We start from the raw sequence: 16,438 nt of genomic DNA, 5'->3' as shown, positions 1-16,438 counted from the left end.
AAATTTCTGGAGGATTCTTACAGTTATTTGTCGTCATATAATTAATGATTTTTTAACTGAAGAAACAAATAGCTACAGTTACACTAACTTTCTTGCTATTTCCATTACAGAAAATTTATTTTTAGACTTTTTTATAATTATCTTTTCCCCTATTTCAGATTCTTGACTATCCAAGTTATCCCCCAGCTCCTTAGCACACCACATGCAGGTATATTTCATCTACTTGAAAGCAATCCCTTTTAGTTATAGACACTAACCCTATTTCTTGGTTGTTATTTTTTTAAAGTAAAGTTTATGTTATCTCTACAGTAATATATAATAACTAAATTATTTCCCATTATTAATATCTATAGCAGATTATAGTGTAACTACGTATTCCATTTAGTGTTAGGAAAACAAAATATTTTGTTTTTTTATATATTCAAAGATAATGTATCAATATGTGTCCAGTAACATGATATGATGAACCTGATATCTATTGAATTGAAAAATAAAGAGTCAGAAATGTCAAAAAGTTGGAGAAAAATGCATCTATGAAACAGAAGGAATCATGGGTCTTATAGACTAAATATTCTGCTTCACTTCATTTATCAGAAATAATAGCTGAATAAGAAGTATTAGAGAGAGTATATATTAAATTTTCAAATATTAGGGACCTGAAGATCACTGTGCCCATCCACATCCAGAGAGATGGATCTTCATTTAAATATTGTAAGAACTAAAATCAGTTTTGTATAAGCACATCTAATTGGAAACTGATTTTAGTATGAGCTATGCCAGAAAATGTGAAATTATTAAATAATAAATATCACATTAAGTTAAAATAAATCTACTCTAATATATACACTGTATCTTATGAGAAGTAAATTCTAAGAAATCAAGGAGTTCTCATCTAAATAATCAACTGAGTGGCATTTTGGTGGTTTTTATTTTTAATTTTTTCTTTTTATACCTATTTAATATGTGAGGCATTTTTGCTCATTTTAGGATAATCTAATAACTATTTAATATGTAAGGATGATGATCTCTAACAGGTTGAAAACACCCAGGCAGTATCCCACAGATGTCCAATGACAAAGCTATAATTCTGACACATCATTCCATCCATACAGTGTTAATTTAATGCCGATAAAGTGTAAACACTTTTCATCCAATATGGTGAGAAAGACAAAGAAGATAATTGACTTACCAATGCCTCTGCATGATCAAAAGATAAGCAATACAGGTCTATAATCTTTTTGGAAGCATATATTAATCAAAGTGCTGTATAACAGTGACAAGAACTGGTCCTTGAAAGAGTTAGTGCTTTGTGTATTTAGAGTAGGGAAATTAGAACAGGCTTATATGGTAAATATAGTTAGAATTCATATTCCTTCAGCTTTAATTTCAGACAATAAGAAATGTGGTTGTAGGTTTTCCGAAAGTTTTTCACTCTTTTCAAAAGTCCCAGAAGCCACTGACAAGGGAAGAAATCAGTCTTACAGGAGACCCCGAGGAGTTATTAGGGGCCAGTTTCTGCTTTATCAATTAACATGATTAGGTTGCGTGTTCTATTTGGAATTCTCTCCTCGCAGATAGTTCTGTCAGATCGCCCCAAGAAGCTGCTGCTGCTTCTTTCCATCTTACTGTTCCTTATGTGGTACATATAAAATCCCAGCAAAGTGCTTCTACCTGTATTACCTGTCTTTCCTGCCTGTAAAGATCCTGTGTGACAGGAGTCTAAGAGCTGTGAATCCTAAAAATTAAGATAAAATTGAAAAGTTCAGAAAAAAAATGTGGTATTTTCTCAAATGAAAGCTTTTCTAATATGTGTTTTTCACAGAATATTTTCTTCTTCAAAACTCTATACTTCTTAAACCTTTCTGAATATCTTCATGCATTAGTTTCGGTGGATTACACAATAAAAATCCAAATTAGTTCATTGCTCAATTCTGACAAGTTGGAGACATGAAATTCAAAACTATTCTTTGAATTTTTTTTCTGAAAGGTAATTAAGTTTATTCATCATTTACTGTCCTATGTGCAAACTACCCAGTGAAACTCAAGCAGAGATGAAGAAGTGAGGAGTTATGATCTAAGGAGACACTGATATTTATAGTTGCTAGAAATAATAAAAAGACATCTTTTAAGACATGATTTAAATATAAAGTGTTTGCAAATTGAGATAGTCTAATATTCCTTTGTAGATTGCTTTCTAATTTTCTCATTTCTATATATGGCTGCAAGCTATAGAAGAAGTAATAAGTTGACATAAAATATAACATATTAACTCTGTAGGGACAAAGATCATTCTCACAGTATAAATTCCTAGAGTACACAATTACTCATTTAAACCTTGAATATTTTTGAGATTCTTCAAATTAGTCTCTCTGTCTCTGACTCTCTCTGTCTCTCTCTTTCAGTGTGTGTGTGTGTGTGTGTGTGTGTGTGTGTGTGTGTGTAATTTCTGTCATTATTAACACTACTGGCTGTGTATGAAAAAGCTTAGCATCAATATATGAGACTTTTTTATGAGGAGAAACTTCATAAAGTACTGAGTGGAAGGAATAAAACTTACAGAGATAAAGTTTGGAGCTGAGACAAAAGGATGGACCATCTATAGACTGCCATATCCGGGGATCCATCCCATAATCAGCTTCCAAACGCTCGCACCATTGAATACACTAGCAAGATTTTGCTGAAAGGACCCTGATATAGCTGTCTCTTATGAGACTATGCCAGACCTTGCAAACACAAAAGTGGATGCTCACAGTCAGCTATTGGATGGATCACAGGACCCCCAATGGAGGAGCTAGAGAAAGTATTCGAGGAGCTAAAGGGATCTGCAACCCTATAGGTGGAACCACAATATGTACTAACCAGTACCTGTCCACCCGTCAACCCCCCCAACCCCCGGAGCTCATGTCTCTAGCTGCATATGTATCAGAAGATGACTTAGTTGGCCATCAGTGAAAAGGGAGGCCCACTGGTCGTGCAAACTTTATATGCCTCAGTACAGGGGAACGCCAGGGCCAAGAAGTGGGAGTGGGTGGGTAGAAGTAGGGGGGGGGGATGTGGAACTTTTGGGATAACACTGGAAATGTAAATGAAGAAAATACCCCCCAAAATTTATATATTCTGTGCCTTTTAGCTTTTGTCCTCCTCTTCGTCCTCCTCCTCCTCTTATTCTTATTCTTTTATTCTTATTCTTATTCTTATTCTTCTCATTCTTCTCCTCCTCCTCCTCCTTCTTCTCCTTCTTCTTCTTCTCCTCCTCCTCCTTCTCGTCTCCCCCTCCCCATCTGTCCCCTCCCCTCCCCCTCCCCCTCCCCCTCGGTCCCCTCCCCTTCTGTCCCCTCCCCCTCCCCCTCCCCATCTGTCCCCTTCCCCTCCCCCTCCCCCTCCTCCTCCTCCTCCTCTTCTTCTTCTCCTCCTCCTTCTCTCTCTTCTCTTCTTCTCCTCCTCCTCCTCCTCCTCCTCCTCCTTCTACTTCTTCTTCTTCTTCTTCTCATTCTTTTTCTCCTCCTCCTCCTTGTCCTTCTTTTCTTCTTCTTCTTCTTCTTCTTCTTCTTCTTCTTCTTCTTCTTCTTCTTCTTCTTCTTCTTCTTCTTCTTCTTCTCATTCTTCTCATTCTTCTCCTCCTCCTTCTCTCTCTTCTCTTCTCCTCCTCCTCCTCCTCCTCCTCTTCTTCTTCTCCTCCTCCTTCTCTCTCTTCTCTTCTTCTCCTCCTCCTCCTCCTCCTCCTCCTCTTCTTCCTCTTCTCCTCCTCCTTCTCTCTCTTCTCTTCTTCTTCTTCTTCTCCTCCTCCTCCTCCTCCTCCTCCTCCTCCTCCTCCTTCTTCTTCTTCTTCTTTCTTCTTCTTCTTCTTCTTCTCATTCTTCTCATTCTTCTCCTCCTTCTCTCTCTTCTCTTCTTCTTCTCCTCCTCCTCCTCTTCTTCTTCTTCTCCTCCTCCTTCTCTCTCTTCTCTTCTTCTCCTCCTCCTCCTCCTCCTCCTCCTCCTCCTCCTACTTCTTCTTCTTCTTCTTCTTCTTCTTCTTCTTCTTCTTCTTCTTCTTCTTCTTCTTCTTCTTCTTCTTCTTCTTCTTTTTCTTCTTCTCATTCTTTTTCTCCTCCTCCTCCTTGTCCTTCTTTTCTTCTTCTTCTTCCTTTTCTTCTTCTTCTTCTTCTTCTTCTTCTCATTCTTCTCATTCTTCTCCTCCTCCTTCTCTCTCTTCTCTCCTCCTCCTCCTCCTCCTCCTCCTCCTCCTCCTCCTCCTCCTCCTCCTCCTCCTCCTCTTCTTCTTCTTCTTCTTCTTCTTCTTCTTCTTCTTCTTCTATATTATTATTAGTATTAGTGTTATTAATTATTTGGTCTTTTCATAGTGCTCCAATTTTCTGGCTGCACCAGGACTATGATCCATCCAGACGAGAGCAGTATAGAGGACAGGAAGGATTTTGAAAATTGTGTGCATGTATTCCAACCTAGAGTAGCCACCAGAGGTTACTGGTAGAAAGGCTGACAGGAATGGTAGGAAAGAGCTGGGTTGACCATATGGTCTTCAACAAGGTATTGGGTTGTAAAATGAATAAAGAATTAAATTTAATAAACCAATATATTTATTTTTAAAAAAGAATAAAAAAGGGTTATTTCACAGAAGCATTTAAAATCAGAAGGGCTTTCAAAGATGTACTTTAAGTTGTAAAGGCACTGTCAAACCAGACACTACCCAGCAAAATATTTAATAGTATTTTTCTGAGGTAAAAACAGATGAATGGAATAAGTGGCTACTGAACAGGATCTCCAGAGGATATTAGACAGAATACATCAATATGTTGAGAATAGTAAAATCAGCCAAGATATCACAGAGAAAAAAAATCATGCCAGAATAGTTAAATAAAAGACCTGAAAATGTACCACAAAAATAAAAAAAAAAAGTGAGAGTAATAGACAACTCTTAATAGTGAAATTTGCTTAGGAAGGAGGGTCCATTTTTTTTCTACCTGCAGAAACACATTGTATTAGGTCATTTTTTGCTGCTGAGATAAAATAACCTGATCAAGGCAACCTATAGAAAAGTTAATTTGGGATAAGGACTTTAGAAGAATAAGAGTCCATCATCAAGTGAAGGAATGATACAAAGCAGAAGACAATGTGTCCAAGTAAGAATCCAAGAGATTACATTTCCAAAGATAAGTATGAAGCAGAGGGAACTGGGTGTAGCACAATGAATTGATTACTACTACTAATAATGATAGCCAGCCAAAAATCCTTTAAAAAAAGAAAAAAATACGTAACAAAAACTTTATGTTTCCATACTAGTTAGCCTACAAATTCTACTTACCAGCTTTCTCCACAACTGAACTAATTATATTTTATATTTCATTTGAAACCACTTTTATTACTTCAAAGCCCAGTAAGGTGCTTTCTTCAGCAAGGCTGTTTCTCCTAAATCTTCCCAAAGTATTCCACCTAGAGTACAGACTGTCCTTACCTCTACCAATATGGTAGCATGGAGTAACTAACTTTCCTTCTATCAGTTTTAAAATGTATGGCCTTTTATTGAGGTTATTCATCTGTTTTAGAATGGCATGTGTAGAGTAATTGATAAGAGTATAGTTTTACTCTTATACATGAATACATCTAGTTTTTCTAACACTATTTGTTAAACACAATGTTCTTCCTCCAATGTTTGGTTTCTTGGAGCTTCGTCATAAAAAAATAAATGGCTGTAAATCAACGAACTCTAGTCTGCATCTTGTATTATTTTCCACTGATCTGTGTCTGTTTTTGTGGCAGTACCATACTAATTCCATTAGTATAGCTTTGTAATATAATTTGGGATTGAGTATCATACATTTTTCAAATATTCTATTTATGTTCGACAAGTTAATTTGTATATAGATCATATATTGAGGAGATACTCAAAATTTGTTCATGAATTATTCTATAAAAATAGCCACAAAAATGAAGCTAACAAGAATGATTTGAATTAATGTGAGAAGAGATAATTTCCTTTCAATAAAATCTTTCTAAACTTATGATATCACCACAAGTATGGTGAACATTTCATGGCTGTTATAGGCAAGGTTATCACCCAGGCAGGAACATAGCTCATTACATGGCCAAGAATTAAATGCAATCATCTCTCTTGGTTATGCCAAAGTGGGCAATAGTTTCATTTTTTAACAACTCCCACTGAGGTTTGGATTCCCAGTACTCAAAAAAAAAATCTTTCTCCAGTAATTGGTCCACATCTTTAAAGGGAGTGAAAGGTACTCTTTAGAATGGCATAGCAGCCATTAAAGAAAATAAAAGGCCTATTTTCAATTTTAAATCCTACATTGAACATAATGATCCCCATACTGTATGTTACAAAAGGTAAGTTAAAGTATTATAGCAAAAAAATTCATTAAACTTATTGTGGTGAAGATGATATTTTAATAAACTGGGTTAGCCAAAAGAAGGTTTTATCCATTAAAACATCAAATCCTCCAACTTAGAGCTAATTTCACTTAATAGTAATCTAGAATTAACAATTCCTGTAAATTTTGGAGAAAATGCACTCTCAAGATTATGCTCCAGAAAAAAAAGTGACAATGACCAATTACAATGAAGTTAAGAAATATAAGAAAGTTTAGATGATCAGTCAGAAAGCTCATAATACAGTTGACAATAACAGAAATTCTAGTGTCCTATAATATTTTACAGAATAGGGGCTATTTTTTTCAGTATTGAGGCAGTTGAAATATATATAATTATATGTATATATTTATAGTTTGAAAAGGAACTGGAAGATTCCTTTGTAATATAAATTAGATATTTTGAAAGCCTCTGTCAAAATAATTCTTAGACCATAAAAAAAAAGGTTATCATTAGGTAAAGGGGAGAGATATTACATTTTTTATGTTAAAATAAAAAAAATATATAAATAATTTAAGAATTTTATCATGAGACTTCTCCATAGTAGGAAAAACAAAATAAACAAGATGTAAAAAGTATATATCCCAACAAAAGTCTGTAATAAATGGAAAAATGTGTTGTGATTGAGCTATAACATGCTATTACTATCTCAGAGGGAATATACAACAACACGATAGTCCTATAAAGATGTACTTAACACATTTAATTTCATACATTTTCATATATTCATATCAGATCCTTTTTTGCTTGTTGCCCTTAAGTTTATTTCACTCTTGAGTATCTCACATAGAATTGATCTTGAATCTGTTTTGCTTAAGTCCTACGCAATATTAAAGGTTTTCTCACATAGCTTGTTTTCTTTATAATAACATAATTCTAGATTATGAGGTCTTTGTGTAACAGACATTGCTTACATAGGAAAAACAGTTGTAGTGAGTTGTATCTTTAAATTATCTCTTTGTTGTTGCATCTTATCTTCTAAGAAATTCATATGAGACACACGAGTTCAAAGAATGTTTAATTATTTTGTTATGAAATATACATTGTTTCCATTTTGGAGGCATCTGGTATGTTGTTATAAATTCAGATTCTGGTGTCAGGTTGAATTGTTTTAAGCAGTGACATTCATTCTTGTTAGCTAGATAATTGTTAAAAGTCAACAGATATTACATTATCGCTTTTTTATATGCACATGCCAACAATAATACTCTTATAATATATATGTTTGCTATGATCACTAAACACATTTATCATATATTAAATAGTTCAGAGTGAAGTCTTACATTTAATAATATCTTGACTATAATTAAAATGTTTTCCTTACTTCAGAAACTGTGAATTGTATATAAAAAGCCCAGTTAAGATAGTTTAGCATTAAAGATTGTAACACAAGAAAATCCTTTACATAAAAATTGAGATACCATACTATTTGCTCATAAACCAGCAATGCAAACATGCATTTATCACAACAGGCATTCTTTTGAATTGGCAATTTAGCCTCTGAGGACAGAGGCTCAAAAATATTTGAGTCTGAGTCCATGTTTCTTGAAGTTTTTAGAATACATAAAAAAGATTAAAGAGAAAGAATATTTAATGACTGTAGATTGCCTTCCATGTACAAATTAAATTCTGACGTGTCTGTTTTAAAAAACATTGGATGATCTTTGATAATATCTTCATAAATACAGAGCAATGTATTTACTGTTATGATTCTATTTTGCTTGTATATTTGAAAACATAACTACAAGTAATCAAAGGAACAGGGTGCTATAATAAATTAGAGGCAAAATAGTTACAGCCATTTAATCTTCATCTTTATTTCTATGTAAACAGAATAATGGAAAAAAGGATCTGCTGAAATATATTATTTGAAAAGATAAAAGGATAAAAATTTTTACCCTTTCAAATGTTTTCTATTTCATATAACCTTATATGCTGGATGTGATATGATGCTTAAAATGATTTCAAGCTATGCTCTGATATGTTGATATATTAAACATTGCTTGCTTTCAAATCATTACTTAGCATTATCAACAAATAATAAAACTACAAACATACTGATACTTACTGTAACTTGCTTTTGTCTTTTACCTTTGTATTTAAAGAACTTCCAGAACCTTTCTGAATTGAATAAATGGATTATGAAAATGGATCAGCTGTGACAGAATTTATTTTAGTGGGATTTTCCGGAAACTGGCAACTTCAAATTTTCTTCTTTGTGACATTTACTTTGATCTATGGTGCTACTGTGGTGGGCAACATCCTTATTATAGTCACAGTGGCAGCTAATTCTGCCCTTCATTCTCCCATGTACTTTCTTCTTGGAAACCTCTCCTTCCTGGACATGTGTCTTTCCACTGTCACGACACCCAAGATGATCTCAGACTTGCTTGCAGCACACAAGAGCATCTCTTTTCAGGGCTGCATGGCCCAGATGTTCTTCATGCATTTCTTTGGGGGTGCTGAAATGACCCTTTTGATAGTCATGGCCTTCGACAGGTATGTGGCCATATGCAAACCTTTGCACTACAGGATAATCATGAGTCACAAGTTGCTGAACAGGTTTATTATCCTTTCCTGGACAATTGGTTTCATACACACAATGAGCCAGATGGCATTGACAGTGAATTTGCCTTTCTGTGGACACAATATTATAAATAATATATTTTGCGACCTTCCCCTGGTAATCAAGCTTGCTTGTATTGAAACATACACTCTAGAGTTGTTTGTGATTGCTGACAGTGGGCTGCTCTCCTTTATCTCTTTCTTCCTCTTGCTTGTTTCCTATACTGTCATTCTGCTCATTGTAAAGCACAAATCACCTGGCAGTCTCTCCAAGGCGCTGTCCACATTGTCTGCTCACATAATTGTGGTCACTCTGTTCTTTGGACCCTGTATTTTTATCTATGCCTGGCCATTTGGGAGTTTTGCAAGCAATACAACTCTTGCTGTATTTTACACTGTTATCACACCTTTACTGAATCCTATTATTTACACACTGAGAAATCAGGAAATGAAGAAAGCCATGAGAAAATTATGGATCCAACAAGTCAGCTGCACATAGAGCTTACAGATTGAGTGGTTCATAATTACCACAGCCTTTGAAAATCATGGCTAGATAAACTAAAGATTGTGGGTAATGTGTTGTTTTAATTTTATGTTTGAATCATATACTAATAAAGAGACTTTAGTACTAATCTATTACTGTTTAATTAGTAGTAATGGTTTAATTTTTTGCATTTTTATTTAGAAAGTTTTCCAATAATGAAAATTTCCTCTTATTTTAATTGTCATATCGAAGAAAAACTTTCATTGAACCAACAAGGAACATAATACAAACTACAATGACCATTTAAAACCTGGCATGATATATGGCACTTGATGAATATATAATACATAATAATTATATAATGTTGTATATCAATGTAATGCTATATAATAGTATATTATATAAATGTAAATAATATAATTTATATAATTAATATATTGGTATATAATAATTATATATTATGTATATTTCTCAAAGACAGTATATATGGATTCATCTGACACAGTTCTGATGGTGTTAAGCTAGGTTCAGGCCAAGTAGTAAGAACCATTGGTCCTCCAGACACTGGGTGGCAGTGGCCTGCTCCAAGAAAGACCCAATAGCTTCTTCAAAGATAGGGCCTTTTCGAGAACCAAATGCACAGACCTAGCTTGAGACATGGCCAGAAGTTCAGAAAAAGTGACCTTCCCTCCTTTCCTAAGTTCCTGGACTCTGATTAAAACTCAAAGACCCAGCTCTTTCATACACAAACAACCTTGCCTGAGGATGGACTCTGAACAATTTTCAAGGTATGTGTTTTCTTGGGAAGTGACCCACTGCTTTCTCAAGGAACTGAATCAGGACTGTGAACATATTCTTCTGTAATTTCATTCAGGCAAAAACTCTGCTACCTACCAGAACAGTAGATCTAAAAGTAAAATATAGACTGTGCAGTTCAATATGTACAATATATGTTTCGGTCTCAGACCAGTACAAGTGAATGACTCTTTACAAACATTACACTTAAAAAGCTGAAGCAGAAATGAAATCCCCCTCAGCTGTTCCATTGTGTGTCCTCACTTAAGTCCCTCACTGTCAGAACAAATCAAAAGAAACATAAGGAGAGGTGGGTCTATATTCTTACTCTTTCTTTGGCACCAAAGTTCCTTCATTGCCAGGGCCTATCTTTAAAAAGATAATCTCAACGCAGAAGAGCAGGAGTTTAATGCCCACATAGAGCTAACTCATCTACCCTAGCCACTAGCATTGCATTCTTAGTTTTTGGCTACACTTAAATTGGACAGGTCTGCAAGTAGGTCAGGTCTACACTAATGCTGGAGCATGTACCCAGGATGATGAAAATTAGATTGGGGAAAATAAAGCAGCTTGTTGTAGAACACACAGAAGGTAAGGCCCAATAAAAATGACCAGTATGAAGATGACAGCCTCCCAGTTGAACTCCACATCCCTTGTGTTTCAATGGAGAGAATGATGGCCTCCATGAGAACTACCAGGGGTACAGTGAAGACTAGAAGGAAGATGGCCACTTGGATGATATAAGTAAGCATGACAGCTAGCAGGCAAAAATGATAAGAACGATGAAATTTCCTAGAGCCATTTACTTGAATCCAATTCTACCTGAGTATAAAATAAAAAAGAGACAGACATGGCTCTAAAGCAGGTGAGAGGCAAGAGTTTCTGTTTCTGAGTGGAAAGGTAGTACAGACAAACTTCACAGCCCAGTGCTCAGTGGAAGACTCTAAATGCAACAACATCCTGGAACTCTGAGATCCAGTTTTCCAGAGTTCGGTTGTAACCCATGTGAGGTCAACTCCCTTGCAGAAGTCATTGCAATTATTGAAGAAATATTTAGTCTATGTAATACCAGGACAGCCACAGCACAACCCACTAACAGCCTGGGATCCAGGACACCTTAGAAACTAGCCAGAAGCCCCAGGGTAGGTGAAGCAGTGGGGGTCCAGAATCTCAGGGGCAGACATAGGAACTACATTCCTGTCCAAGATCTTTGCTTGTCTTATATCACAGCCAATCATTGCCTAGCGAGTTCTTGTTCTTTACTTTAGTGCTCTCTCTCTCTCTCTCTCCATCTTAAATGGTTATTTCCTCCCAAAGTCCAGCAAGGCAGGCAGATATGGAAGTATGGAAGTTACAAATGGCTAAAATCAATTCTAAAACTGACTGACCAAGATCTAAGATATCCCAGGCAGTGGGACCTGTTCTTTCTTTGTTCCACCGCTGGACAGGACTGGTAAGGAAAACTGAGGGAAACTGCAAGTAGGTCAGACACATGCTTAAGGGCCTGGCAGGTAAGTGATCAACTGAGGAAGGCCGGACCCTGGACTTGAACCCCATGCCACAGATCATCCACCCTCCTTAGCCTTTGACAGACTGCAGTCCACTGGTGCTGTCTTCTTGTGGGCCAATCTCAGGACTTCATTTTTAGATAAAATACAACTATACAATTTTTCTCCTCCCATTCCTCATTCTAGTCCCTCTAATGTCTTCCACCTCTCAAATTCATGGCTTCTTTTTACTTTGTGTTATATATATATGTATATGTAAAAATGCACATATGTTATATATATAAAGAAGCAAAAATGCACATATGTATTTATGTATGCAGTATATATATGCATATAGACATATCTTTCACATTTATGGCTATCATAACATCTCTAACTAAGGTAATGAAATTTTCAGGAAAAATAAAAGTGAAATTATTGAGCATTTCTCCTTTTGACATTTATTACACATGTATTTGTGAAGAGATGTTATAATAGAATGTATGGCTATTTTTAGCAACAATTTCAATAAATATAATGAATCGCATTTATAACTGTAAATGAATTTTAGTTAGGCACATGAATAGATAATGATTGATATTATATTTATAAAGGGCAAAATGCAATTCTCATATCTTAAACCAAGGAGACACACACTCAGTCAGTAAATTCAAAAGCACCCTGATTGAAACTGTACAGGAAGTGTGAAGGAGAAAGCCAATGGAGGGTTGGTATCTAGCTGAATCATAATATTATGTACATACTCCACTTATAATAAAGATGAAATGAAAATATTGACCTTTATGTTCTGTAAATTATTAAGCAACTACATTTTAATGGCTTCACAGCAATCTGGTACAAAGTAAGTGTGAGCTGATAACAATAAAACATTAAACAAATCTTGAATATTTACTGGTAGAAGAGTGCCTCAGCATTGGATGGAGTAACATAGCGTTTCAACTCCTAAAACGTACTGAACTTTCATTAATCCCTCTGTCTCTGGAACATTGCTGTTAGCTAGTAAGACTCGGAGATATTTCTTCTACTACATAAAACAAGTGGAAAAAAAGCATAAAAATAAAGAAGAAGTGGAAAATTATCCCAATGGACTTTGACTGTAGAAATAGCATATGATTGTTAACAGTATGAAGAAGCACATTGGAAAGAGAGGCCCATTGGTCGTGCAAACTTTATCTGTCTAAGTACAGGGGAACGCCAGGGAAAAGAAGTGGGAGTGGGTGGGTGGGGGAGTGTGTGGGGGATCAGGGGGGACTTTTGGAATAGCATTGGAAATATAAATGAATTAAATACCTAATAAAAAATAACACACCTCCTAATAGTTCCACTTTCTATGGACCTATGGTGGCAATTTTCATTCAGACCACCAGAACTATGAAATGCTGATTACATACACAAAATTTTTGTAATGATCAAATCTAAGCAGGCCAATAAATATATCTGTGTTAAAAAGAAGAAGAAGAAGAAGAAGAAGAAGAAGAAGAAGAAGAAGAAGAAGAAGAAGAAGAAGAAGAAGAAGAAGAAGAAGAAGAAGAAGAGGAAGAGGAAGAGGAAGAGGAAGAGGAAGAGGAAGAGGAAGAGGAAGAGGAAGAGGAAGAGGAAGAGGAAGAGGAAGAGGAAGAGGAAGAGGAAGAGGAAGAGGAAGAAGAAGAAGAAGAAGAAGAAGAAGAAGAAGAAGAAGAAGAAGAAGAAGAAGAAGAAGAAGAAGAAGAAGAAGAAGAAGAAGAAGAAGAAGAAGAAGAAGCACATTAGCTGGCACATCATTTAATTAGTGACAGGGATTACTCCCCCATCCTCTGATAGTTGTGGATTCCTTCAGCACAGAGTCGTTTTTCTAAGTCTGCAGTATCTGACAGAAACTTTTCCTTGTGAAGTGGGTCTTAGGTGCAATCATAAATTTGGTTCCATCTTAACCATGTATGCCACCCACTACTGCTTTAGCTGCACAGCTTGTCTTGCACTTTCAAGTTGAAATTACCTCTCTCTCTTGCCCTCTTGCTCCCCCTCTCTCCTTCCCTTCTCCCCATGGCTGGTCTCTACTTCTCTCTCCCACTCTCTGCCATTCTCTGCCTCTACTATACTCTTATTGCCCCTTCCCTGACACTCCTTCCTACAAAAGATATTTAACCTCAGGCCCACCCTGAGGAAGTGGGGTATGGTTTCACTCATCACAACTCTCCAACATGACAATAAACGCCTTAAAACAATGGACTACTTCTTCTCAGGTCCTGCCATGCTGGAGCAATGGAGAAGGTCTTCCTCTAAAGAGTCTAATTTCATGCAAGAGGCCTCTCTCTGTTCTCAGCCACAGTCAAGCCTCAGTCAAGCTGCCCTATTAGCAAACCAAAGACACTCTCCTCCCCTCCTGTCCTTTTCCCCTCAGCAACAGGCCAGAGACAGCCCTGTGAAAACACTCCATTCTCAGCTTTTCTGAGGCATCCCTAGGTGCTTCTGTGGTGTCTGAGAGTCAGAGCCAACACTGGTAGGTCCACACGGACCTCAGACTGCACTTCCCCACCCCTGGGGCAGTGGCCCTGAGGTTTCTCACAGCTAGATACCAGCCCAGAGGTAGCAGCAGCCATGGCAGCAGTGGTGGCACATGATGTAAGTGCAGTCAAGCTTCTTTTATTTATTTATTTATTTATTTATTTATTTATTTATTTATTTATTTATTATTTATTTATTTATTTATTTATTTATTTATTAGGTATTTTCTTCATTTACATTTCCAATGCTATCTCAAAAGTCCCCCATACCCTCCCCCACCCACTCCCCTACCCACCCACTCCCACTTCTTGGCCCTGGCATTCCCCTCTACTGAGGCAGATAAAGTTTGTACTGCCAATGGGCCTCTCTTTCCAATGATGGCCTACTAGGCCATCTTCTGATACATATGCCGCTAGAGTCAAGAGCTCCAGGGGGTACCTGTTAGTTCATATTGTTGTTCCACCTATAGGATTGCAGATCCCTTTAGCTCCTTGGTTACTTTATCTCCTCCATTGGGGGCCCTGTGATCCATCCAGTAGCTGACTGTGAGCATCCACTTCTGTGCTTGCTAGGCCCCGGCTTAGCCTCACAAGAGACAGCTATATCATTGCATACACTAGCAAGATTTTGCTGAAAGGACCCTGATATATCAGTCAAGCTTCTTCCTCCATGAGCAGCCCTAGCCCTGTGGTGGGCCAGATACAGGACACCACTTATAACCCACAGCCTTTAGTATTTAAAAGCCTCTAGAACCTCCATGGTTAACAATGTCTGGAAATTTGACTAACTCCTACCACTGAGATTTCCACATTATGTTACTCTATTAATAACCACATTATGGCTTCTAGGAGCATGTTTTCTTCTTAATTTTTGTATATTATTTAACATTTAAAAGCCTATGCTGTTCTGTTTCAATGTTCCCCAGTCACATTAGGGGTTATTGTTTGTGCCTTGGTCAACCATATGGCTCCATAGCATTCATTCAACAGCAAGGCTGACCTTTGTACTCTTGCTTAACTAATTTTTCATGCTTGCTCCTTCAGGTTCACTCACATATCTCTACAATGGAGTTATGTCTTAGGTCTTTGGTGCTTTGATAAAACACTGACCAACAGCAAATTCAGGAGAAAAGGCTTCAGTTTGTCTTACACCTCTTAAGTGCACACTCTTTACCTGAAGGAAGACAAGACAGAAGCCTAGAGACAGGAACTAGAGCATGGATGAACACTACTTACTAGCATTCAGTTTGCCTGTATTTTATTGAGAATGTTTCTGTTTATGCTCATCAAACTTATTGTTTTTTAACTGTCTTTGTTTTTGTCCCAAACTGCTTTTGTTATTGAAGTAATGAAGGCATTGTTGAACACTTTTTGGTTGCATTCTCTATATACATAATTTATGAAGGCCTGGTTGAACTTTGCTGTAAATCCATCTAGGACTAGATTTGGGTGCATGTTTTAGACATCTCTTGGACAGTCTTGGTCAACAACTCACAAGAGATTCTTCTGTAAATATTGAAATTTTAGGTGATCTCCAGCTCTTGGAGGAAACACTGTCAGCCCAGATACAATATGTATACTACTATATGATTCCTACTATATATGATTCCCTTGTGGCTTTTAAAAGCATCGTTATTGTAAATTTACATAATTCCTACATTCTCCTATATTCACCTCCTGCACCATCCATAAAGAATACCCTTTTCTGATTTCACCCAGTAGATCTCCTGTATCCTGATCACTTGTATCCTGCTACTCCTCTTTACCCTCCTGCCATCCACTACTATATTCATTTCCTTCCACTCCATGAAGCTCCCCCTCTCCTTGCCACCACCCAGTTACAATTTCCTCTATAAGGGCATTTGTGTTCTACTCTTCCTCCTACCCTACTCCTCCCTTGTTCTGTATTTACCTCCCTAAAGAACCCCTTTTTCCATTTTCCTCTCTATTGCTTCCCCAAGCCTCCATTCTGGCTTCGTCCTATTTTACTTGCCTTCTTTAGTTACTATAGTTTATGTACAGGCATCTGAATATTTGAAGGTATAAGCTCTAAACTATAGAAAATGTGACATTTGTCTTCTCAGTCTGAGTTATGTCACTGAGTATGATCTTCTCTAGTTCAAACCATTTACTTGCAAATGTGATCATTTCAACTTCCTTACACTTGAGCAGTAACCAATAGAGTAGATGTGCCACATTTTCACTATCCAGTCATTGTCTAA

General features: G+C 36.7%; 1 protein-coding gene across 1 annotated transcript; it reads left to right on the top strand.

The window, feature by feature from the left end:
- Positions 1–8,489: 8,489 nt before the first annotated feature.
- Olfr723 (olfactory receptor 723) lies at positions 8,490–9,495 on the top strand. The gene has a single exon (NM_001011530.2). It carries the CDS (start codon positions 8,516–8,518, stop codon positions 9,443–9,445), a length of 930 nt encoding a protein of 309 aa, NP_001011530.2. The 5' UTR covers positions 8,490–8,515; the 3' UTR covers positions 9,446–9,495.
- Positions 9,496–16,438: the final 6,943 nt, after the last annotated feature.

This window comes from Mus musculus, chromosome 14 (genome assembly GCF_000001635.26).
Source record: "Mus musculus strain C57BL/6J chromosome 14, GRCm38.p6 C57BL/6J".
Lineage (NCBI taxonomy): Eukaryota > Metazoa > Chordata > Mammalia > Rodentia > Muridae > Mus > Mus musculus.
Note: the sequence above shows the minus strand (reverse complement) of the source record. Positions and strands in the feature narration are given on the sequence as shown.

Bases quoted from the DNA above. Each gene is read 5' to 3' on its own strand.
- Olfr723 (NM_001011530.2), top strand. From the start codon at position 8,516: ATGGATTATGAAAATGGATCAGCTGTGACAGAATTTATTTTAGTGGGA.